Source organism: Quercus robur, chromosome 11 (assembly GCF_932294415.1).
Source record: "Quercus robur chromosome 11, dhQueRobu3.1, whole genome shotgun sequence".
NCBI classification, from domain to species: domain Eukaryota; kingdom Viridiplantae; phylum Streptophyta; class Magnoliopsida; order Fagales; family Fagaceae; genus Quercus; species Quercus robur.
The window spans coordinates 4,299,853-4,323,718 of NC_065544.1; the positions used below are offsets into that span (position 1 = coordinate 4,299,853).

General features: G+C 34.3%; 2 protein-coding genes across 2 annotated transcripts; both read left to right on the forward strand.

The window, feature by feature from the left end:
* Positions 1-353: 353 nt before the first annotated feature.
* LOC126706001 (U-box domain-containing protein 4) lies at positions 354-3,731 on the forward strand. The gene is made up of 2 exons (XM_050405246.1): positions 354-880; positions 2,635-3,731. Exons 1-2 carry the CDS (start codon positions 555-557, stop codon positions 3,488-3,490), a joined length of 1,182 nt encoding a protein of 393 aa, XP_050261203.1. The 5' UTR covers positions 354-554; the 3' UTR covers positions 3,491-3,731.
* Positions 3,732-12,002: 8,271 nt separating this feature from the next.
* Positions 12,003-20,960, forward strand: LOC126704632 (probable aquaporin NIP-type). The gene is made up of 6 exons (XM_050403669.1): positions 12,003-12,116; positions 12,622-12,843; positions 14,990-15,187; positions 15,879-15,940; positions 17,645-17,824; positions 20,915-20,960. The coding sequence occupies exons 1-6, from the start codon at positions 12,003-12,005 to the stop codon at positions 20,958-20,960; spliced, it is 822 nt and encodes a 273-aa protein (XP_050259626.1).
* Positions 20,961-23,866: the final 2,906 nt, after the last annotated feature.

The following is a 23,866-nucleotide window of genomic DNA, read 5'->3' on the forward strand; positions in this document are numbered from 1 at the left end:
TAGAACTTTGCTACATGCTAACTCGTAAATAGTAGAAATAAAATAATAGGTCCATATAGTTTCACGATTTCACCATCCACGAATCATTACACAGTAAAGTTGTGGAAAAATTTATGACACTAAACTTACTCATAAGATATGTATGAATTTTATTATTTAAATAATAAATAATAATATATAATTCATCAACCTTGCTTTTTACCGAACAACCCAAACCAACAACTGCCAAACAAGAAAGAAAAGCCGTTGAAAGTTGGAAAAAAAAAAAAAAGAAAAAAAAAGCAAATGAATAATAAGAAGCAAACCAACAAACGACAACAACAACAAATAAAATAAATAAAACAAAAAATAAAAAGAGACCACACTTCCTTTCTTCCCCCTACCTCTACCGTCCTACTCCTACTCCTATTCCTAGTTCCTACCCCCCAATCCCACACCTCTCCTTTCTCTCTCTCTCTCTCTCTCTCTTTATATCTCTTCTCTCTCTTTCTTCCTTCCTTCAATTCTGCTCTTCTTTCAATTCTGCATAATACATACAGAGTTAGTTTATAGTGATGGAGTCCGCTGCAGATAATCATAGCACCGACTCCAATTCCGAGGCCGACAACAACATGACCCGACCCATATCCTCCTCTTCTTCCTCCTCCGCTGTCCAGCGAGCCCTTCTCCTGATCCAATCGGACGACTCCGATTCCAAGCTCCAAGCGGCCCGAGAGATCCGACGGCTCACCAAAACCTCCCAGCGCTGTCGCCGCCAGCTCTCCGAAGCCGTGAAGCCACTCGTCTCCATGCTCCGAGTCCGAGTCGACTCGCCCGAGTCACAGCCCCAACACGAAGCCGCCCTCCTCGCCCTCCTTAACCTCGCCGTCAAAGACGAAAAGTAAGTTCAAATTATTGTTCTTTGCTTCAGATTTCATTCTAGGATATTGCGTAAAACTTTGTTATACCTTTTTGTGTTTTTTAATTAATATTTAGTTATTTATTTGGAAAAATATAATAATAATAATAAGAAGAAAATAAAAATAAAAATATCCAACCATAGCCATATATACTTTTTCCTCGGATTCATCAATTTGGTTGAAAAAGTTGTCGTGGTTTGGTACGGTGTTCCAAGATTCTGATGTTTATTCTTTCTATCTCTTAAAGTTTTAAATATTTTTCTCTTTAATCTTATTGGTTGGTGAGAATATGGGCACGAAAAGATATACCAACAGCAACAATGAAGGAAAAACAAATATGCTACATATTATTTTTATTTTTATTTATTTTTCATTTATTCTTCAATATTATTTATAAAAAAAATAAACTTCAATATTAAATATTTGACTGTGAAATAAAAATAAATAATGATTAACCTTTTTTTCTTCTTATAAATTTGTTATTAGACACGTGATTTTTTTTTTTTTAAGTTGTTATATTTATTGTAGCATAAAATTATTCTATCTATGTTAATTTCAATCTGCTATTTTTTTTTTTTTTTTTTTGGAAGGAATTGGATGCTTAATAATATAATTAAATAATAATAAAAATAATAATTATGTGGTTGAAACTGGAAAGTGTGATCGGATTCCATGAGGGGTGGTAGTTCTTTGGTTCACATGTTACTCTTCCTTTTGCTTTTTTTATTTTTTTATTTTTTTTTATTTTATATCTTGTCTTTCAAGTTATTGTTGCTGTATTATAATGTGTTGTGGGTTCGCTTCTGTTTGCTGATATAGAAAGTAGAAACAAATCATATACCTTATGTGAGTTTGAAGGGTTCTACCCTTCTTTCCTTTTTTTTCACTTTTAATTTTACCCTTTTGCGTGTTTGTGCGTTTTACTTCTTTTTTTTTTTTTTTTCAAAGTCGTAGTGTTTACTTTTTTTTTCTTTTTCTTTTTCTTTTTTGTCCTTCTTTTGGTTTATCCTTCCTCCCTAATTATCATTTCCGAGATAAATTTTTATCCGATTGATCTAAATAAAAGTAATATCGGTCAAATTACAACCGGTCCTGTTAACAATTATGAAAAATATTGTGTTCTTAATATGATTTTATACCAACAAAAAAAAGTGTGTAATACATGCTAAGTAATTAAGGAGAACTATTATGCAGTTCATATGAGATAAGATGATAGAATCAAAGCATCCTAATATTTGAAATTATAACGTATGCATTTTCGTTATAGTTAGTTGACAATTTTAAGTTATGTTCAAGTATTTGTTATGTCGTCAGGCTTGTGCATACTTATCTGAGGAAGTATATTTAAGAATGAAAATCCTCTATTCTACTTTATGCCCCATCAATTACAGATTGTCATTGGATTTTTTTTTCCATCTTAAATTTCGGCTACTTTATAAGGAAACATGTGGTTGTTGTCCATCTGTATAGATTCTAGTTGAATTCCAGTTTTTGCATTAAATGTTTTCCTTTTTCGTTTCGATCTGCTCTCTCTTGCTTTGAGGTGGATTACATTCAATCTCATATTGGACATCAAGAATTGCATAATGGGCAACAATCAAATGTTTCCTTGTTAACTTGATTGCTTGGATGATATAAATGATATAATACCTTTCACTCTTCTAGCAGATTTTGTAGACAAAACTAATTTAGACAGTGTACAAAGGAAGTCTAATACTTGTTTTTTACATTGCAGGAATAAGATCAGCATTGTGGAAGCTGGTGCCTTAGAACCCATAATTAGTTTCCTCAAGTCACAAGATTTAAACCTACAGGAGTATGCCACTGCTTCTCTGCTTACTCTATCTGCTTCAACCGTCAACAAGCCAATTATAACTGCTTCTGGTGCCATTCCTCTCCTTGTGCAAGTCCTTAAACATGGAAGCCCACAAGCCAGGGCTGATGCAGTAATGGCCCTTTCCAATCTCTCAACACACCCAAATAATCTTCATGTCATTCTTGAAACCGAACCAATCCCGTCAATAGTTAATTTGCTTAAAAACTGTAAAAAATCTTCAAAAACTGCTGAAAAATGCAGTGCTCTCATAGAGTCTTCAGTGGGTTTCGAGGAAGGCAGAATTGCTTTGACATCAGAAGAAGGTGGAGTGCTTGCAGTGGTTGAGGTGCTTGAAAATGGCTCTCTCCAAAGTCGAGAGCATGCAGTGGGAGCATTGCTGACAATGTGTCAGAGTGATCGATGTAAATATAGGGAACCGATTCTTAGAGAAGGGGTAATACCTGGACTTCTTGAGCTCACTGTTCAAGGAACACCCAAGTCTCAATCTAAAGCACAAATGCTCTTGCAGCTGCTGAGAGAGTCTCCATATCCAAGATCCGAGCTTCAACCTGACACACTGGAGAACATAGTGTGTAACATTATATCTCAAATTGATGGAGAGGAACAATCCGGAAAAGCAAAGAAGATGCTAGCAGAGATGGTGCAAGTTAGCATGGAACAGAGCTTGAGACATTTACAACAAAGGGCTTTGGTATGCACACCAACTGAGAAGCTGCCTATTGCTAGTTGTACTTCTGAAGTTTCTTCAAAATGATCGATTTGGTTTACACCTTTGTCTTTTCCACATGGGGTTTGTAAAATGTAATTTTCCATAGCATAAAAAAAAAAAAAATAGTAAGGAATGCCAGTCCAGGCCGTCTATGGTGGTATCGGGTGACTGGTAAATGTCAATAAACTTAAAAGGTTGTTTGAAGTTAAAAGCATAATTTTGTAGTTGGTTTGTAAAGGGACTTAACTGTATTAATAGTGTTATACAAATGGTACAGTTCTTCTTTTTCCATTTGTTTATGTACCATAATTTTTCCTTGTATGATAAGGGTGACCTATGCAGAGTACAGAAATCATAGCTGAAGTTTCTAGAATCCATTGATATTTTGAATTGAAATGCTGTCCAAAAAGAGGAGTTTTATTAACGTATGTTTTATCCCAAATTTCTTATAGGAAATTGAAAAGGCCATTAAAAAAGTTGATAACTTTTTCAATTTTTTATAAAAAGTTTCTTAAAATGGAAGATTAATTTGTGTCATTAACTGGACTCAGGAAAAAAGCCCAGATGAAATAACACACATTCTAATTCACCAGACGAAATCAGTTTTTAAGTCTTTGGAAATTAATATTCAGCTATGACACCATCTGATAGTTATTTGTAAATCATTCGACTCTCACGTGATAAATGATACAGATACAGTAATTCCTGAGGCTGCTTCTGGTTCAAGATTGATAGGCCTCGGGTCAGCATCTGTTTGTTGTTTGTTGAATTAATCTTTGCTTTGATCAGTGTCAAAATTTAACACTCATCGTTGGCTTGAATCCTCAATTTTTGTTTTCACTGTAATCGAATTTTCTGGAATCTTTGAAGTATGATTGATTACTGAACTGATAAAAATAAAAGTTAGGTAGCCTGACCAAACTAGACTTGTCAGAGGTAGGAAATTCAATTCTTAAAGGTTGCATTCACTTGTCATGGCAGTTTAACGGTTTGTTACTTTTTCTTGTGTACAAATCCTAAGGTAGGACTTGACCCACGTCACTCAACTACTTTGTTGTTTCACAGATTTTTATTTATGGAGAATGTTAGTCTAGACTTTTTGTGGTTCCAGTTTTCACTTTTATTGATTGACACTGTTTCGTTTTAATTGCATTCCATGTTGATTTTGTACCTTATGTTAATTGCATATATAGGCTTGGCCATGTGTAGCTCGTGAAAAGCCTTTTGCTGTAATGTCACAACATTGACATTCTATCTCATATTGAGAAATGCCTTAGAAGCATTGAATTTATCCTTACACTGAGGGAGAAAATCAAAGAACAGGAAAGGAATAAATTTTTTAAAAAAAGTTTAATTACGATTTTGGTCCCTAATTTTGCCTCATGTTTTAAAATGGTTTCTAATGTTTTAAAAGTGCCTAACATTTTGATAATACGTTAAAATAGTCCTTGTTATTAAATAGTGGATGAAAAAAAAAAAAAACTATTCTAAATTACAAATTCTACCTTTTAACTTTGACCAAAATTCAAATTATTCCTATAACTTTAAATTTGTTTAATTGATTATCTAAGTTTCGAGTTTATTCAATTAAGGCATTTTTGTTAACTTTTGTTAAATGTTGCTGTTTTAAAAAATTGAGGAAAAACATTTTAAAAATACATAGATTTTTTTTAAGCTCTTCTTTTTTCTTCACCTTTTCCAAACTACCACTATCCTATACAGAAAGTGCTTGATCACAAATTGCTTATTATACCTACTTATGAAATCATACCCCAAAAAAGAGAGGAGGTAGGGTACTGTAGAATCCCCCAAATGAAAACAACCTGGTCTTATCTTCAAAACCCCATTAAACCACTTTAGTCTTCAAAACCCCCAAAACTATTTCAAATTTTCCATATATTTTTCATGATTCTCAAGAACCAGGAAATGGAATAGCATAAAATCTGAAAATAAAAAATAAAAGTGAATGAACAAAAGTGAATATGAAATTATGAAGAAAAAAAAATGGTAAAGCAATGAGGTGAGCAATTGAACAAAAGTGAAATGATAGGATAAAAAATGAAACAAAGTGGGGGCAAAATGACCATACCTTTATCAAGCAAGTGTTTGAATCAAATTTTGCTTGGGATTTTTTTTCCTACTGCAAATGAAAGATCCAATATAAAATAAAATTTTATTCTAGAACCCGAGACTATGAAAAAATGGTAAAGGAAGGAGACGAATAATATTCAAAATTTAATGATAGAATGACCCCAAAAAAAAAATCATACCTTAATCCATTGAACGTGAAGGTAGAACTAATCCCATCGTATACATCCTATCAAAAAAAAAAAAAAAAAAAAAAAAAAATCCCATCGTATACAATTCCAAAATTAGAAAAGCTAAGCACACAACCCAAAAAAAAAAAAAAAAAGGTAAAATGTGCTCATTATTTTTTTAAAATAAAAAATCAAATACTTAAGCACTTTCAAAAAGTAAATATGAATGAAAATTTGGACTGATAGGAGACATCTAATCAAGTAAGAAACCATTATCAATCAAAATGAAAAATATAGAAAAACCCACCTAGCTTCAAGATCATAGGCACAAAATGAAGGAATTGGAGATATAGTGCAATGAAGAGGGAAAAAAATGTGTGCTGGGTTTGGTAGTTTTCTAGTTTTAAAAATGATCATATCTTATCTAATTGTGATGATTATAGTTTTAAATATGAAGTTTTTTTTTTTTTTTTTTTTTTTTTTTTTTTTTTATGGAAAAAAAAAAGTAAAAGTTTTTCAAAGAATGTGGATTTTTTTTTTTTTTTAAGAAATGTTTTAAACGTGATTTTAACATTTGAATTTGGCAAGAAAAAAAAGAGGGTGGAGGAATGGAGATTAGTTATAATTGTTAATGTGGGGCCGGGGAATTTGTGGTCCCGGCCCCTTTTACATTAGGGCCCAAGACCCAGGTCGAGGAGACTTATTGCCGAGGACGCATAATGAAAGCCCCAAAAAGGCACAAGGATGTGGCCGAGGACGATCTCACACTTAGCATCCCCCAAGACACCTAAAGAAAAAGGACGAGTTTAATGCAGGGACAGGACAAGTGAAAAAGCTGCCAATATTATAATAAAGAACTCTGCGTCTAACAGGCCCATGCTCTTCACCATGCTATTCAACTTTTACGTCTACTCCAACCACTTTAGGTATGGGCTGATAGGACAAGTCTCCATCCCAGAAGGTAAAACTTACACGTGGACACTGAAAGGGAAGTAAACACTAGTATAAAGGGGAAAGAGAGCCAAGGGGGAAGGGGATCCCCCATAAAAAAAGAAATCCTACAAAAGGGAGAAGGGGAAGGATACTACGCTCCTTGGACGTGGACCGAGGACTTAAACCCTACAAGCCGCACTGACGGAAGGCTTAGCCAGTCAAGCCAAGTCCACCCTCATATAAGCTTCCATGAAAGCCACGACTAAACCGCTGTCCGGTAACCAAGGCCTAGCCTTTCAACCCCACGCTCTACAAATTGTATTGTTTGGGCCCTTTACGTGCGAGCCCACAATCATGTGTGGGTCATTACAAATTGTGTCCCTACAATTGGCGTCGTCTGTGGGAAGGCTTGCGCGTTGGCACAGGTGGTGGCGGAGTCAAGCCTCTATCAAACGAGGGTCTACGAAAGCTCCTCCATTTCTAGCAACATGCTGTTGTTGTCCCGACATAAATTTCCGCTAGGGGCTACGCCTCGCAGTGCCAATGGTGCGGGCAGCTCCAGGGGTTTCCAACATCAAGCTAACGCCCCCCTACCTTGGATGAGGGGTTAATCTTTGAAAATAAAAAAAAGGCGATATAAAAGAAAAAGTACAAGTTTTGGACAGAACCAAGGCCTTGTATGGTCCTCGGACTCAAGCCTATGGGGAAACCAATTACTTAAAAGAAAAAATACAAGTTTTGGACAGAACCAAGGCCTTGTATGGTCTTCGGACTCAAGCCTATAGGGAAACCAACTACTTAAAAGAAAAAGCACAAGTTTTAGACAGAACCAAGGCCTTGTATGGTCCTCGGACTCAAGTCTATGGGGAAACCAACTACTTAAAAGAAAAACTACAAGTTTTGGACAGAACCAAGGCCTTGTATGGTCCTCGGACTCAAGCCTATGGGGAAACCAATTACTTAAAAGAAAAACTACAAGTTTTGGACAGAACTAAGGCCTTGTATGGTCCTCGGACTCAAGCCTATGGGGAAACCAACTACTTAAAAGAAAAACTACAAGTTTTGGACAGAACCAAGGTTTTGTATGGTCCTCGGACTCAAGCCTATGGGGAAACCAACTACTTAAAAGAAAAAGCACAAGTTTTGGACAGAACCAAGGCTTTGTATGGTCCTCGGACTCAAGCCTATGGGGAAACCAACTACTTAAAAGAAAAAAATATAAGTTTTGGACAAAACTAAGGCCTTGTATGCTTGGACTCAAGCCTATGGGGAAACCAACTACTTAAAAGAAAAACTACAAGTTTTGGACAGAACCAAGGCCTTGTATGGTCCTCGGACTCAAGCCTATGGGGAAACCAACTACTTAAAAGAAAAAGCACAAGTTTTGGACAGAACCAAGGCCTTGTATGGTCCTCGGACTCAAGCCTATGGGGAAACCAACTACTTAAAAGAAAAAGCACAAGTTTTGGACAGAACCAAGGCCTTGTATGGACCTCAAACTCAAGCCTATGGGGAAACCAACTACTTGAAAGAAAAGGGTGTTATCAAAATACGGCCAAAGTTCCCCACTACTCGGCAACCCTCTCGGATGGTTTATTTTGGGTTTCTCATTCTTGGATGACTACCTCACGCGCATTACAAAACACTCAGCTGTTGTCTCGGTTAGTCTCATAAGTTTAGTCCCCTATTGGTCGGTATTATTATATTTGATAGTCTCAATAAGTTCAGATTAATAGCTTTTTGTTACAAGGTTTCCTGCCCTAAGCATTATTAAAGAAAAATATACATGAAATACATCCATCCACGAAATAATTACTGCAGAAAAGAAAAATATTTAGAAGGAAACAGAATTATCTTTTATTAAGACAAAGAAATGGTACAACGTACAATGAAGGAGCTCAAGTAAGCCTATACTAAAGGCTAACCACATAAACAAAAAGAAAAGGTACAAAGGAGAGAGGAAGAAGCTGAAGAAGAGGTGCAGAGAAGAGAGATGCAGCAGTTCCAAGATGTTGTCTAAGGAAACAATTTCTCAATACTTTTACATGCCCATAACTCAGGCAGCAAAAGAACTTGACATGGGATTAACACCTTTGAAGAAAAGGTGCAGGGAGCGGGGTATTTGTAGGTGGCCACCCAGGAAGTTGATGAGCCTCCATATTAGCAGCGCTCGCGATGGAGCGGCTAATGCTGATGACGGGAAATCTCACTGCTGTCGCACCAAAAATCTGATGCGACCAGTACCTGCTTCGGATTTTGACTGAAAGAGGCGGAGGAATCGCTCCCACCTTGTGAAAACGGAGAACAGTCTTGAGTCTCTGTCTCCCCTGCCCTGACCGAGCCATCCTGAGACTCGGAGAGACCCAGTGCCTCTAGAGCGGGTGTGGTTCCTTCACCCCCACTCGTGCCTCGAACATATTACTCTAAGGCTTGATTGCACTGGAGACAAAGACTAGGAGCACAGCTGAAGGGTTGAGAATTTGAAGGGGACAAAGGATTTTGTACGTGAAGGGAGTAACCTCCTATCCTGCTTCTTATACAGAAGGCAAGTTGGAGACATTTAATCTACGCAGGTTCCCAAGAAATGCTATGGACGAGACGGTTTTTGCTCAACTCCCAACGCCGTCTGCAACCATAAAGTTTAGATAGCCTCGTGAAGGGGACATATTAATGGCGCGCCACGAGCACTGAAACGTCGAGGATGCCGCGTGAGTAAATCTAGAGGGATGTCTCATAATCCGGCGCGCCTCCCATGCAAATGGATAAACCCTGACATTAATGAAGTGCAGAGTTGGGCAAGCCATGGTTTCGGCCTAACATCACCAAAACCCTCCTCCCCCAACCATGAGGTCGGGCAGTAGGATTTTGAGGGGCTATTGTGGGGCCGGGGAATTTGTGGTCCCGGCCCACTTTACATTAAGGCCGAGGAGACCTATTGCCGAGGACGCATAATGAAAGCCCCAAAAAGGCACAAGGATGTGGCCGAGGACGATCTCACACTCAGCATCCCCCAAGACACCTAAAGAAAAAGGACGAGTTTAATGCAGGGACAGGACAAGTGAAAAAGCTGCCAATATTATAATAAAGAACTCTGCGTCTGACAGACCCATGCTCTTCACCATGCTATTCAACTTTTACGTTTACTCCTAACCACTTTAGGTATGAGCTGATAGGACAAGTCTCCATCCCAAAAGGTAAAACTTACACGTGGACATTGAAAGGGAAGTAAACACTAGTATAAAGGGGAAAAAGAGCCAAGGGGGAAGGGGATCCCCTAGAAAAAAAGAAATCCTACAAAAGGGAGAAGGGGAAGGATACTACGCTCCTCGGACGTGGACCGAGGACTTAAACCCTACAAGCCGCACCGACGGAAGGCTTAGCCAGTCAAGCCAAGTCCACCCTCATATAAGTTTCCATGAAAGCCACGACTAAACCGCTGTCCGGTAACCAAGGCCTAGCCTTTCAACCCCACGCTTTACAAATTGTATTGTTTGGGCCCTTTACGTACGAGCCCACAATCATGTGTGGGTCGTTACAAATTGTGTCCCTACAGTTAAATAGATGAAAAATTGAATTAAAACTTTTTTTTTGAAGGGGAAATTGAATTAAAACTTAAATAGATGAGAAGTTCCAAACGGTTTTAATTTTTGAAGTAGATATCCCCAAAATTTTAGTTGTGATAAACTTAATGACATTTGAATTTGTGTAGTGGGAGAGTAGAAGTTTATCTAAACTCAAGGATTTCGAAAATTGGTAATATGACTTATTTGCCCCCTAATAATTACAATTAGTTAACTTTTTACCTCTTACATAGTGATAAATTTTTATCATCGAACCAAAACACCAATCAGGTTTTGGTGTAGACGAGGATTAAATATCAGATCTCTTATTCAAAAATCAGAGACTTTATCAATTGAACTAACTGGAACTTACTTGGACATGTATTTGAAAGCGGCATAGTCGATCTCATCAATAATAAAAGTGATATAGAGAAAAGAATAGGATAATGATAAGTATTTCTTTTTTAAAGTATTAGTAATTTGAATTCAAATAGAATATGTTTTTTCTCAAAAATAAAAAATAGAACATGTTTATTCCCCTAAAAATATAGAAAATGTTTGTTTTAATATATAAAAAAACACATAAAAAAGGTCGGTAAAAGGTGATTTTTTTTTAAAATTTTACCGGGGGTGTTTTGTTTGGATGAAAAAAAAAAAAAAAAAAGCTAAATATTAGGGAAAATAAAAAGGTCAACGTAAAGGGAAAAATGAATATAAAAAAATAGCTAAAATTTAGGGGAAAAAATGAATGTCAAAGAAATTTTAGGAAAAAAAAATGATTGTGAACAGAAAAAAAAAAAGTACTAAATTTTTTTTGAATTCAAAAAGTACTAAATTTTAATACTTCCTTTTTTTTTTTTTTTTTTTTTTGTTTACGTGTATTTTAAATTGGGTGTTTGACATTGGTATCCTTTTTTTCTAAATGAAGTCATTGTTTATTGGTGTGACGGTAAAAGGTGATTTTTTTTTTTAAATTTTACCGGGGGTGTTGTGTTTGGATGAAAAAAAAAAAAGCTAAATATTAGGGAAAATAAAAAGGTCAACGTAAAGGGAAAAATGAATATAAAAAAATGGCTGAAATTTAGGGGGAAAAATGAATGTCAAAGAAATTTTAGGAAAAAAAAAAGATTGTGAACAGAAAAAAAAAAGTACTAAATTTTAATACTTTTTTTTTTTACGTGTATTTTAAATTGGGTGTTTGACATTGGTATCCTTATTTCTAAATGAAGTCATTGTTTATTGGTGTGACGTTATTGGCCCTATTCCTAAAACATTCGTAAGAGAAATTATTGGATACTGGATAAAGGTATTTTTGACTTTAAAAGAGTCTAGATTGAGGAGGAGAATTCTCTTGTTGATAGTATGAATACTTAGCTCTATAGAAAGAGGACCAAGCCACAACTCTTCCAACACACACTACACCATTACAACTCTTCTAAACATCAATCTGTCATCTTCAAAAAATGGATATTAAAAAAAAAAAAGACAAATGGTGAAAGAATAAAAAAGAACGTTGTTTGCATAGGGATAGTTTTGTCCAAAAGTCTAGTCACTTTTGTGTTTCCATTTTCTCTTTCACATTCTCCCCAATTTGGGGAGATTGTATTTTTGGTGGGTAGAGAAAATACTTGAGCCCCACCAGTTTTCGATCCCCTTTTCTCTCCCAACCAAACAACCAAAAAAATGATTTTCTCTCCTATTATTTCTCCCATTTTTTCTATTTTCCCCCAAATCTCCTTAACCAAATAGAGTATAAGATCTTCAAATGTTTCTTTCTCAGAATGTCATAAATTTTTGTTCACAACAATGGCCAGCATATCTGTTGATCACATAGATGAGGAATGTCCAAAGACCACAGGCAAAACCAATTATGACGTTAGTTTTTTCTCATCCCCTTCAACAGTAACTATCGCACAAAAGGTTGGTCAATAAACAATTAGTGTTCCTCTTCCTCTATCTCTCTTTTTCTCAAATGTAAAGATATCTTTTAAAGGTGTGTTTGTAAAAGTCGCTACAAAATAAAATTTTGGGTTTAAAATGAACCTTTGTAAAAAAGCCAAGAAAGCTACGAGGAGTTGTTGTTATTGCAAAACAGCATTTTGGGTTTTAAAAACGTACTTTTGGGCTTTCAATTGTCTAACTAAACGGATACTAAGTGTTACACCAAGAAGAATGTTCCTCATTTTTACATAGAGATTATAGGGTATGATTTCCAAGAAGAGTTCGAATTTAGTAAGAATGGGGTGTAAAATCCATATTTTACACCATTCATTAAAAGATTGTCACATTAGCTTTTTACTTAAAGTTCAATACATCATATCACATCTAATAACATCTCAATAAATTTTCAATTTGGTTGAATTTTTGAATGGGAATTAGAATTGATTGTGTATGGTTGTACTTATTCTTTAATATTTATTTGCAGTTCATTGCAGAAGTCATTGGTACGTTTTTTGTGATATTTGCTGGCTGTGGATCAGTTGTTGTGAACAAGATTTATGGGTCGGTCACATTTCCAGGCATATGTGTGACATGGGGTTTGATTGTCATGGTCATGATTTATACTGTTGGTCATATCTCTGGAGCTCACTTTAATCCGGCAGTCACTATTACTTTCGCCATCTTTCGCCGATTCCCTTGTAAACAAGTAATTTTCTTCTCAAGGGTCCACCTGAATATTATCTTGAAATTCGCTATCTCACCCTAATTGTTTTGGATTATACTCCATCAATTACAATTTATACTCAATCAATCACTTACATTTTTAAATAAAAACAAGGTTTTTAAAAATAGATATATACATATAATGCATTTTTCAATTAGGATGAGCTAATTGAGTTACAAGGCCATTGACTATAACATTCTACAATTGGTGAAACATAAATCCACACGCAAAGGACTTTTATTCCTTTAAAAGTGTATTCCCTCGTCTATATCTATATATAATATAAAAGCGAAAAGTTTGACCTTTTGTTGACCACTCTTTATGATGCTACATGGTTATATAAATTTATGTCACGTATACATTTTAAAAAACTTGAATAGTTGTGCCTTTTCATATTTTTTCAATGGACACATTTTTGGTCGATAGACACTTTTTTATTCAATAAGCACCTTTTCGGTCAATAGGTACATTTTCATTCATGAATATGCATCTTTTAGTATATCTAATTTAAAGGGTTATGACATTTCAATTGTCACATTTTGGTATATATATTACAACCTACCTTACATATACATATATGTGCAACACAGATTAAACTAGAGACGCAATATTTTGTCTCTTATTCATTCCCACAAAAAACTAATAAATAAAATAGCATTGCTTTCTTCTACATAATTAATAAAATTTTGTGCTACACCTACTATTCAATATCATTGTTTTTTAAAATTTCATGCATTTTTTTTACTACTCCAACTCAAAAATAATGGTTTTTTTTTTTTCTTGAAACTCATCCAATAATTATTCTCATGTATTGTACAGGTTAGTGACTAATATATCTAAAAACTGAAGCGTAGTATTTATTGTTGTTATGCTTCTGTTGAGCCACATCAACGACCACTTATTTTCGAACTTTTTTTATTTATTATTAAACTTTTCTTCTCCCTATTCTTAAATTTATAAAAAAATAAAAATAAAACTAAAAATAAAAATAAAAATAAAAATAAAAATAAAAATAAAAATAACAATAAAAATAAAACTCTTAGTCTCCCTATTAGTCCACACCTACTATTACAACTTACAGTTCTTCCAACCTTTCCCCTCTCTTTGCCTCTTTATCTCCCCACTACTCTTTACTTTACCGTTATACTTCCCTCGTAATTTTCTCTTTCTTATATTTTGACTTTTCTTCTCTTCATTTTATTTTGTATAAATTTGATATTATTTCTCCTATTCAATCCATAATTTTCCCACATAAAAATTGTGAGTACTCTCTCTCTTTCTTTACGTTCTTTTGGTATATTTTTGTTCTTTCTTATAACTATAATTAAGGTTGATGATTTTTTTTTTTTTTTGAATATGTGTTTTTTAATTTCTCATCACAAAGTCTTCTCTCTCCCTTTATAGCTTTGGTTGAATTTTGGTTTGGGTTAATACTTAGTTTTTTTTTTTTTGGAAATAGGAATTTGGTTTTATATTAAAACACAACCTACATGGCTATATCTTATTCCTTCAGTTTCATTTTAATTTTGGTTAAAATAACATTGCAATTTGGTGATGTCATTCCTTAAGAGAATAGAAATTTGAAACTTATAAAGTTTAGTTGTATATTAGGCAAATATAACACACTATAACAGAAGTTAGAAGAATATGGTTCACCTTAAAAAAATAGTAATCAAACACACAAAAATAATAGAATAATATATTTGTAAAAATGAAAAAAAAAAATATTAACAGAAATCTTTAAAAAATGCAATATTTGAAGTAATTGTTACTTTTTATATATTGCATCCTATTACATAATATTTATATATTCTCGCACATCGCGTAGACCTTCGACTAGTTATTATAAAAAGGAATGTATTAACTATTTTTCATGCAAATTAAAATTGCTTCCCATATAAATCAAACATTTAGGCCACAAGAATTCACCCACATTCTCTAATTTTAGTATATAGACCATGCATATACTTTCTCATCCCCAATTTAGATTCTAATTTATTGTAAATGCTTAAGAGTAATTGACAGTAATAATATTTTTCCTCTAAATGTGACAAGGAACAAATGCCACAATAGTTGTGGCACAATATCTATAAATACATAATATATGATTTGCCAATGTATACTGCAGGTTCCTCTATACATAGTAGCTCAACTAATGGGATCAATTCTTGCTAGTGCTGCTTTGACTATAGCGTTTCATATAACCCCTAAAACTTACTTTGGAACTGTACCGGTTGGATCGAACGGCCAATCCTTATTTCTGGAAATTGTGATATCCTTCCTCTTGATGTTTGTTGTCTCCGGTGTTGGCACAGACAACAGAGCAGTATGTACTCCAAATTCACCTTAATATTTTTTGTTACTTTACACACTGTAATTTCATTTTTCATTTTCATACATAAAATACTAAACTTTCTCTTTTTTCAAAGTGCTTATCCGAGTGGTTGGGTACTCGGTCTCAAAGTGTTTGTCCCAAATTCAACTGAGTGTGCTCTCTAGTTCGAGTCCGGGTACCTGCACTTTGAAAAAACTCTCTGGGCTAGTGATTTACCTCACAAGGGTCCACCTGTCACAAACAGTGATTAGTCTCTGGTTGAAAACTTTGAGAATACACTGTGGGAAATCAAAAAAAAAAAAAAATTTCTCCTTTCCCAAACACATAAAACACTACTTACTAAGTTTGTTGATTGTTATCACGATAACGTGTCAATTTAGCAGTTGTGAAAAATATCGTATTTATTATATTGCTCATTTTTTAGACTCAAAACAGAGGATGAGAAAAAGTTTCAAGTTGACGACACCTACTCTTACAATTTCCCCCTTATTTTTTATTATCTAAAGAGTCGCGTTTGGTAAAGGCTCTTTTGTTTAGCATTTTAAATTATTTGCTTAATAAACAGTTTTTAATTTTTTTTTTCTCCATAAAACTATATTTTGATCAAAACTACAATTAAACACATTTGCAAGTCAATAAATTCCATTTATTTCATGTCTTTTGTTTTTGTTTTGTTCGACAGACACCTGGAGTAGGAGGGTTTGCCATTGGAATGACCATATTATTGAATGTCTTCGTTGCGGGGTAATTCACTATTTTGTGATAATGAGTAGTGATGTACTATTAAATGTCTTCGTTCATGGGTAATTCATTATGCATTATGGACCAACTTTAATTACAAAATTGGTTGTAACCTAAGGTTACAACCTTACTCAATAAAATAAATATTACTATATATTTTAAAAATCTAATCGTTGAATTGCATGTTTTTTACGCTCTACAAAATTGATTGTAGTCTAACGTTATAATCTTACTCAATAAAATAAACATTACTATATATTTTGAAAATCTAACCATTGAATTGCATGTTCTTTACACTTTTAATACTTATGTCAAATTTTGTGTTAATCGGATATTATTTACTATATTATCTCCAAACTTATATTTTATGCATAATTTTAAACTACAAAAACTTGCAATTTAAACAATTTATTTATGACATAACTATTGATTTTTAATTTTCTAGAAATTTTGCAAGTATGAAAATTATAAGAAGAAGATGTAATTTAATAGTGAATTTGTCAAAATTCACTTCCAATAAAAAAATATTGAGTAAAGTTGTAACCTAAGGTTAAGAGATCTGGAGTTCAATCCCCACTTACACTAAAAATCGATTGGTGTCTTGATCTAATAATAAAAAACTATTCTTGTTTATTTATTTTTTTCGAATTTTTTTAACACCATAACATAGTTGTTAAATGTTATGTCAACGTGGATATATCATAAATTATTAGATTATATATATCACATTACTTACTCTAATGTGTGTCCTAAATTTACGGATATTGGTTTTATTTATTTATTTATTTATTATTATTGCACTTTTAGTTTAATTTATAATATAGGAATATATAAAACTGAATATGTTTAACTTTTGGTTAACCTTATAATATTGTGTCACATAAACTTTTGAGACCTCAAAAATTTATAAATAATTTATTTTTATAACATTTTTTTTAATAAAAGAAACAACGATTTCAGAATTTTTGAATTTAACTATTTTCAACAATAAATGTAAGAAACTAAGCCGATTTGACAACTACCATTTATAAATGGTTTGTCGCAACTAACAAGTCTTTTCTTTTTTTTTTTTTTTCTTTTTTTGAACTACTAACAAGTCGTTTCTTTTTAACCTTTTAACTTGTTTGTTTATATCAAATTTTTAAAACTTTGGTAAACTTTAACTAATGTTCAAAAATTAAGTAATCAGTAAAAAATTGCTTCTAAATAGTAAACACACAATTTAAATCTACAATTTCCAAAAGCAAATATATATGGACAAAGTTTAGTTACAAAATTAGTTGTAACTTAAGAAAACAACTTTGCTCAATAAAATAAATATTATTGCATATTTTGAAAATCTAACCATTAAATTACATGTTCTTTACGTTTTCAATACACATGTCAAATTTTATGTCAATCGAATATTATCTACTATATGATCTACAAGCTTATATTTTATGCATAATTTTAAACTATAAAAACTTGCAATTTAAAAAATTTATTGATGACATAACTATTAATATTTTATTTTCTATAAATTTTGCAAGTATGAAGGATATAAGAAGAAGATATAATCCAATAGTGGATTTGTTAAAATTCATTTCCAATAAAAAGATATTGAATAAAATTATAATTTAAGACTACAACCAATTTTATAACTAAACTTAGATCATATATATTTCTTTACACATGCTGCTAACTCAATTTAGAATAAAATGATTGCAGGCCAATTTCAGGAGCTTCAATGAACCCAGCTAGGAGCATTGGGCCTGCTATTGTAAGGCGTACCTATACAGGATTATGGGTGTACGTTGTTGGGCCAATTATTGGAACAATTGCCGGAGCACTTGCTTATAATCTAATCAGATTCACAGACAAGCCTCTTAAGGAGTTAGCTCGGAATGGGTCATCATTGTTCAGAGGTACTGCAGGGCCGCAGGCTGCAGTATAGCTAATAGCTAAAACCCGCAGAGACAATTCTTGTGCCACAGTTTTTTTCACAACCCTTATGTCAATGATTGTGAATGATGAACAAAAGACCATATATTTATGTCAAAGTAATTAGTAATCACTCACAATTTTTCATGCATGTCTGAACTATGACAAAATTTATGGTCCAAGAAGAAAGTAAAATTATTTTATTATATCTCAGTATTCAAAAATTCAAGAGTAAATTGCAAATTACACTTCTAAAATTTGGGGGTGTTTAGATTTTACATCCTGAAATTTCAGAATTTAAAATTTACTTTCTTAAGTTTTGGGGTGTTTAGATTTTACACCATAACGTTTCAGAATTTGGGTTTTAATCCTTAAAGTTTGGGGTGTTTGGATTTTACACCCTCAAATTCTAAAACTTTAGGGTGTAAAATCCAAACACCCCTAAAATTTATGTAATGGTTTTTCATTTTATATATATATATATATGATTTAGAATTTAATTAGTTTTAGACTCATTCAATTTTCACATCTAATATATCACTTGTCACAAAAATTAAAAACTTAGATGGACACATGGCGGAAAATTAGACTCTAATTGAAATCCAACTTAGACTCTAATTGGATTTAGACTTTTCGATTTTTGCACTCAATAATTCACTTGACACAAAATTAAAAATTAAATAAGATACATGGCGCAAAATTGAGAATCTAATTAAATTTTAATTGGATTTTATTTGAGTTTTGGCTATATATATATATATATATATATATTAGCCAAGCATCATTTAATAATAACTATTTATGTAGTGATTTTCTAGTATATATCCAACTGATGGTACACTATTCTTTCAGTTTCAGGCTTATAAGAAAGCAAGTGGGGGGAGTAACTTTCGATGTGGAATTGCAAAAGTTTCCCAGGGAGTATTATGGGCTACTTTTTTGTCGTCCCAGGGAAACTATTTTGTTTGTACTCCCTGGGAAACTTTTGCAATCCCACATCGAAAGTTACTCCCCCCACCTGTTGCCTTTTGCAAACTTTGATGTTTTTGTTTGACCGTGTTGAGAATATTGGGATGAGATGAATTGATAAGAAGTAAACAATGGGTTGGCAGCACTATAGAGGAAAACAAGCAAAAGCACATATAGGCAGTAGTTTCCTTAAAAGTGAGAATGAAGAGGGAAAAGTAAAGTTATGTTTTAAAATGATTAATGGGTTGACATCTATACTATTTGGAAAGAGTAGTTATTGACCATTGGATTAATAACAAGTGTTTGGACAATTGAAGGGGCTGATAAAAAAAAAAAATTTTTTTGAAGGGGCCAAGTATTATTTTATTTGAGGACAAGCTTCTTTAAGTTGTTGGACTAGAACAACTTTGAGAAACAAATGGGGGGCCGGTTATAATTTTTGAGTGTGCCCATATCATTTTGCCATGTATACTAACTGGAAGAGAAATGTAATATAGTAATATACCATCATTTAGCTATAGAAAAAAAAAAATGAACACAACTTTAATAAACAAAGCATATTCTTAAAAATCTAAACACCAATACAAACTTTGATGTTTTTGTTTGACCGTGTTGAGAATATTGGGATGAGATGAATTGATAAGAAATAAACAATAGGTTGGCAGCACCATAAAGGAAAACAAGCAAAAGCACCTATAGGCAGTAGTTTCCTTAATAGTGAGAATAAAGAGGGAAAAGTAAAGTTATGTTTTGAAATGATTAATGGGTTGACATCTATACTATTTGGAGAGAGTAGTTATTGACCATTGGATTAATTACAAGTGTCTGGACAATTGGAGGGACCGAGTATTATTTTATTTGAGGACAAGTTGTTGGACTAGAACAACTTTGAGGAGCAAATGGGGGGGCCAGTTATAATTTTTGAGTGTGCCCATATCATTTTGCCATGTATGCTATAGGAGAAAAAAAAATTTGGGGGGGGGGGGGGGCGCGGGGGGGAGGAGAGAGAGAGCAGCTATGTGGCTCTCCACCCCTAGATGAGATATACATGCACACATATATCTCAACAAACCTCTCACTCTCTCAACAACAGAAAACCTCTCACTTAGTAATCATGGGGTAAAATTTTCTTTACGATTCTTACAATCTTTTTAAAAATAAATAAATAAATTTTTTTGAGATATGATACTCATAGCTTTCTAAACCACCAAACATTGCAACTCAGCAGGAAGACTATGGATTTATATTAATTCTCTTTATTTATCTTCTCCTATTAGTTATCCCTTCATTTTCTTCTCAAAAAAATAATAATTATTATTATTATCCCTTCATTTTATCTGTATGTTACTTTGGATTGGATTGTAACCTACTTTTGTATCCGTAAGAATTCTATTTGCTTCAGGAAAGAATTCATTAGATTTGTGTAATAAGAAGTCTAGCTTTAGTCCTTTAACTTGCGTATATATGATCATTAATGAGATATTTTCTAAAACCTTAGCAAGAAATTGCTACAAGATGTTTGTGAAAGATAACAAGCTTGAAGCTTTAACAATGGCATATTGAGAGAAAAATAGAGAGAGAAAAATGATGAATCAAGAAAAGATTTCTATTCAAGCTTGTTAAATGAACACTACATACACATCCTTCTGCCTTGGAAGCTTCTAGAAGGTTCTAATCTAACCACCTGTAACAGCCTCCTACCAAAACTGACTGAAGATTATAGCTGTACATCTCAGATAAATATCTACAAATATCTACTCTATTCATAATTGAACCCAGGAGAGGAGAAACAGAGCACGTCTTGAATTTGTGAAGAGGGAAAGGCCATTGATCAAAATGACACTGTCTGGTTTAAAGGTTTAATGTGACATGCGTGTATAAATGTAAAACGACGTTGTGTCTCATTAAAGTAAAACACTCCATTTTAACTCTTCATAAGTAGTTGTCGCAAAACTAGCCGTTATGCTTTGACTCTTCAACCTCTGTTTCTTCAACTTCTGTAATACTACTTTCATCCCCCCTCAAAACCAAGGGGTGCAAAGACACCATGGTTTTGTCACGAAACCAGAGAAAACGTGAGGAAGGAAGACTCTTCGTAAAGATGTCAGCAAGCTGGTCACTAGTGGCCATATAATGAACTTGAAGATCTCGACGAAGTACTCTTTCATGCACAAAATGATAATCAACCTCCACATGCTTGGTGTGAGCATGAAATACTGTGTTCGAGGCAATAGCAAGGGCAAAGACATTATCACACCAGAGCTTTGGAGCAAAAGAAAGAAAGAGACCAAGATCTTTTAAAACTTGATGAATCCAAACCAACTCAGCAGCAGTGGTGGCAAGAGCACGATACTCTAATTCTGTTGAAGAACGAGAAACAATGTCTTGTTTCTTAGCACTCCAAGTGATTGGGTTTAAACCAAGGTAGACCAAGAACCCTGTAGTAGAGCGACAATCATAGGGATCCCCAGCCCAGTCTGAATCTGAGAAGGCAAAGAGGGATAAAGGACCATGTTGGAAGAAAATCCCCAAATTGAAAGTGCCACTCACATACCTCAGAATGTGTTTGGCTGCAATCAAATGAGCCTCACATGGAGCAGACATAAATTGGCAAACTTGATGAACTGCGAAGTTGAGATCGAGTCTGGTGAAGGTTAAATAGTGAAGAGAGCCAACAATGCTTCTATAAGTATGAGGATCAGCCAGTAAGGACCTCGAGGCAGGAAGCAACCTGAGATTGGGAGCACAAGGTGTTTTAGCAACCTTAGCATTAAGCATGTTGTGTTTCTGAAGAAGATCATGGGCATACTTGGATTGATCAAGAAAAAGACCATCATAAGTTCTAGTAATTTGCAACCCAAGGAAGTAGTGTAAGGGGCCAAGATCTTTGAGCTCAAACTCAGTGCTTAGTTGAGTAAAATTGACTGCAAAAAGGAAGGGCAATTGCCAGTAAGGACTATGTCATCAACATAGACTAGCAGATACACCAGAAACTTCCCATGCCTTAAGATGAAAAGAGAGGAATTTGCCAAAGAGGCCAAGAACCCCAAATGAAGGAGATGAGATGAAAATCTCTCAAATCAAGCCCTTGGTGCTTGTTTAAGACCATAAAGGGACTTCTGGAGTCTACAAACATGATTAGGGAAGATAGGATCTACATAACCCTGTGGCTGAACCATGTATACCTCTTCCTTCAAGACACCATGAAGAAAAGCATTTCGAACATCCAACTGTCTGAGAGGCCAATTGAATTGGACAGTAAGAGAGAGAATAATTCTGAGAGTAGGAGGCTTGATCACAGGGCTGAAGGTTTCATCAAAATCAATACCATACTGTTGATGAAATCCCTTAGCCACAAGTCTAGCCTTGTACTTGTTGATGCAGCCATCACTGTTGTGTTTCAACTTGAAGACCCATTTACAACCCACTATATTTTGAGTTGGTGTGGGAGGCACTAAAACCCAAGTGCCTTGCCTAGTGAGAGCATCAAATTCTTCATCCATAGCAATACACCATTGTTTATTCTTAGTAGCAACCTTAAATGATAGAGGCTCAGTGATAGTGTAATCCATTGAAGCAGCCTTGGTTTTTGATGTACCAAAGGCTTTGGGCTTGAAAATACCTACTTTGGATCTAGTAGTCATAGGATGAACATTTGAAACAGGCACAGAATCTGGTACAGTCAAGACAATAGATGAACTAAAATTGGATTGAGTAGCAGATTGGGTGGACTGTATAGCTAAGGTTACTGGAATAGGGATAGGGTTAGGCAAGGATGATGAAACAGCAGGTATGATGTCCATGGAGATGGACTGGCCAGGTATTGGAGCAGGTGAGGTAGACTGATAAAGTGTGGAAGCAGATGGAAAGTCTGATGTAGGGAGATGGGAGGAACTATGTAAAGAGAGTATGAGGGTAGGATGTTTGATGGATTATACCATGACTGGAGCAAAACTGATGAAAGGCAGTTATGGTGAACTCACCCCTTTTTAAAATTTTGAGAGTACTGTGAAGCTTTAAAATACTTAAACATAGGAAACACATCAGACTTATGTTTAAGCAGATATAGCCAAGAGAATTTAGAGTAATCATCAACAAAGACTAGGTAATATCTAAAGTCATTGATGGATGTAATAGGTGCTGGTCCCCATACATCACTGTGAACAAGTTCAAGGGGCTTAGAAGCAACAAAATCAGATTTATTGAATGGTAAGTGATGCATTTTACCATTAAGGCAATGCTTACAATGATTGTCAAAACCAAAACAGGTTTATTACAATCAATAGGAAAGGAAATAGAAGATAGGTCACCTTGAAGTACATTATTACTAGGATGACCTTCTCTATGGTGCCAAAGCAACCACTTGTTTGACTTTCGTGCATGAAAAGATGTAGAAGATGAGTTGTTCTGTGTTGAAAGGGAACTGAATTGTGTGGATGAAGTAGAGTGTGGAAAAGGTCTGTTGAAAAGCTGTGGATAGATTGGGTAAACCCCATTCTCACTCAAGCCCTTGTAAATGATTCTCCTCGTAGGAACATCCTGAACAGTGAGTTAATTAGCATCAAAATGACAAGAGCAGTTATTATGTAAGCAAAACTTGTGAACAGATAGAAGGTTCATGGCTATCCTAGGGACATAAAGGACATCTTTAAGCAAAAATTCATGGTATTTAGTAGAGAGGGAAGCATTACCAATATGGTTAATAGGAAGGGCTTTTCCATTGCCAATTGTGATATGTTCTGAACATTTATACTGTGACTGAACAAAAAGGTTGTTCAAGTTAGCAATGAGATGGTTTGAAGTGCCTGAGTCAGCTAACCAAGGATCTTGACAATTGGTTAAGGCTGCATTAGATGCTAAAGCCATTGCTGCTAGTTTGGTTGGTGGATTCTTGCCTTGATAGACAAAATCCATTCGGTGATAACAGTCAAGAGCTTGGTGACTTGTCTTGCCACAAATCTGACAGCTAGATCTATCATTCTTGAAGGTCTGACCACCAGATTGACCACCAAATTAACCTCCAAAGTGAGCATTCTGAGG

Excerpts from the sequence above, each read along its gene's own strand:
- LOC126706001 (XM_050405246.1), top strand. The coding sequence starts at position 555 with ATGGAGTCCGCTGCAGATAATCATAGCACCGACTCCAATTCCGAGGCC. Across the intron at positions 881-2,634 it reads CTCGCCGTCAAAGACGAAAA|GAATAAGATCAGCATTGTGG; the intron begins GTAAGTTCAAAT and ends TTTACATTGCAG.
- LOC126704632 (XM_050403669.1), top strand. The coding sequence starts at position 12,003 with ATGGCCAGCATATCTGTTGATCACATAGATGAGGAATGTCCAAAGACC. Across the intron at positions 12,844-14,989 it reads GCCGATTCCCTTGTAAACAA|GTTCCTCTATACATAGTAGC; the intron begins GTAATTTTCTTC and ends TGTATACTGCAG. Across the intron at positions 15,188-15,878 it reads TTGGCACAGACAACAGAGCA|ACACCTGGAGTAGGAGGGTT; the intron begins GTATGTACTCCA and ends TTTGTTCGACAG.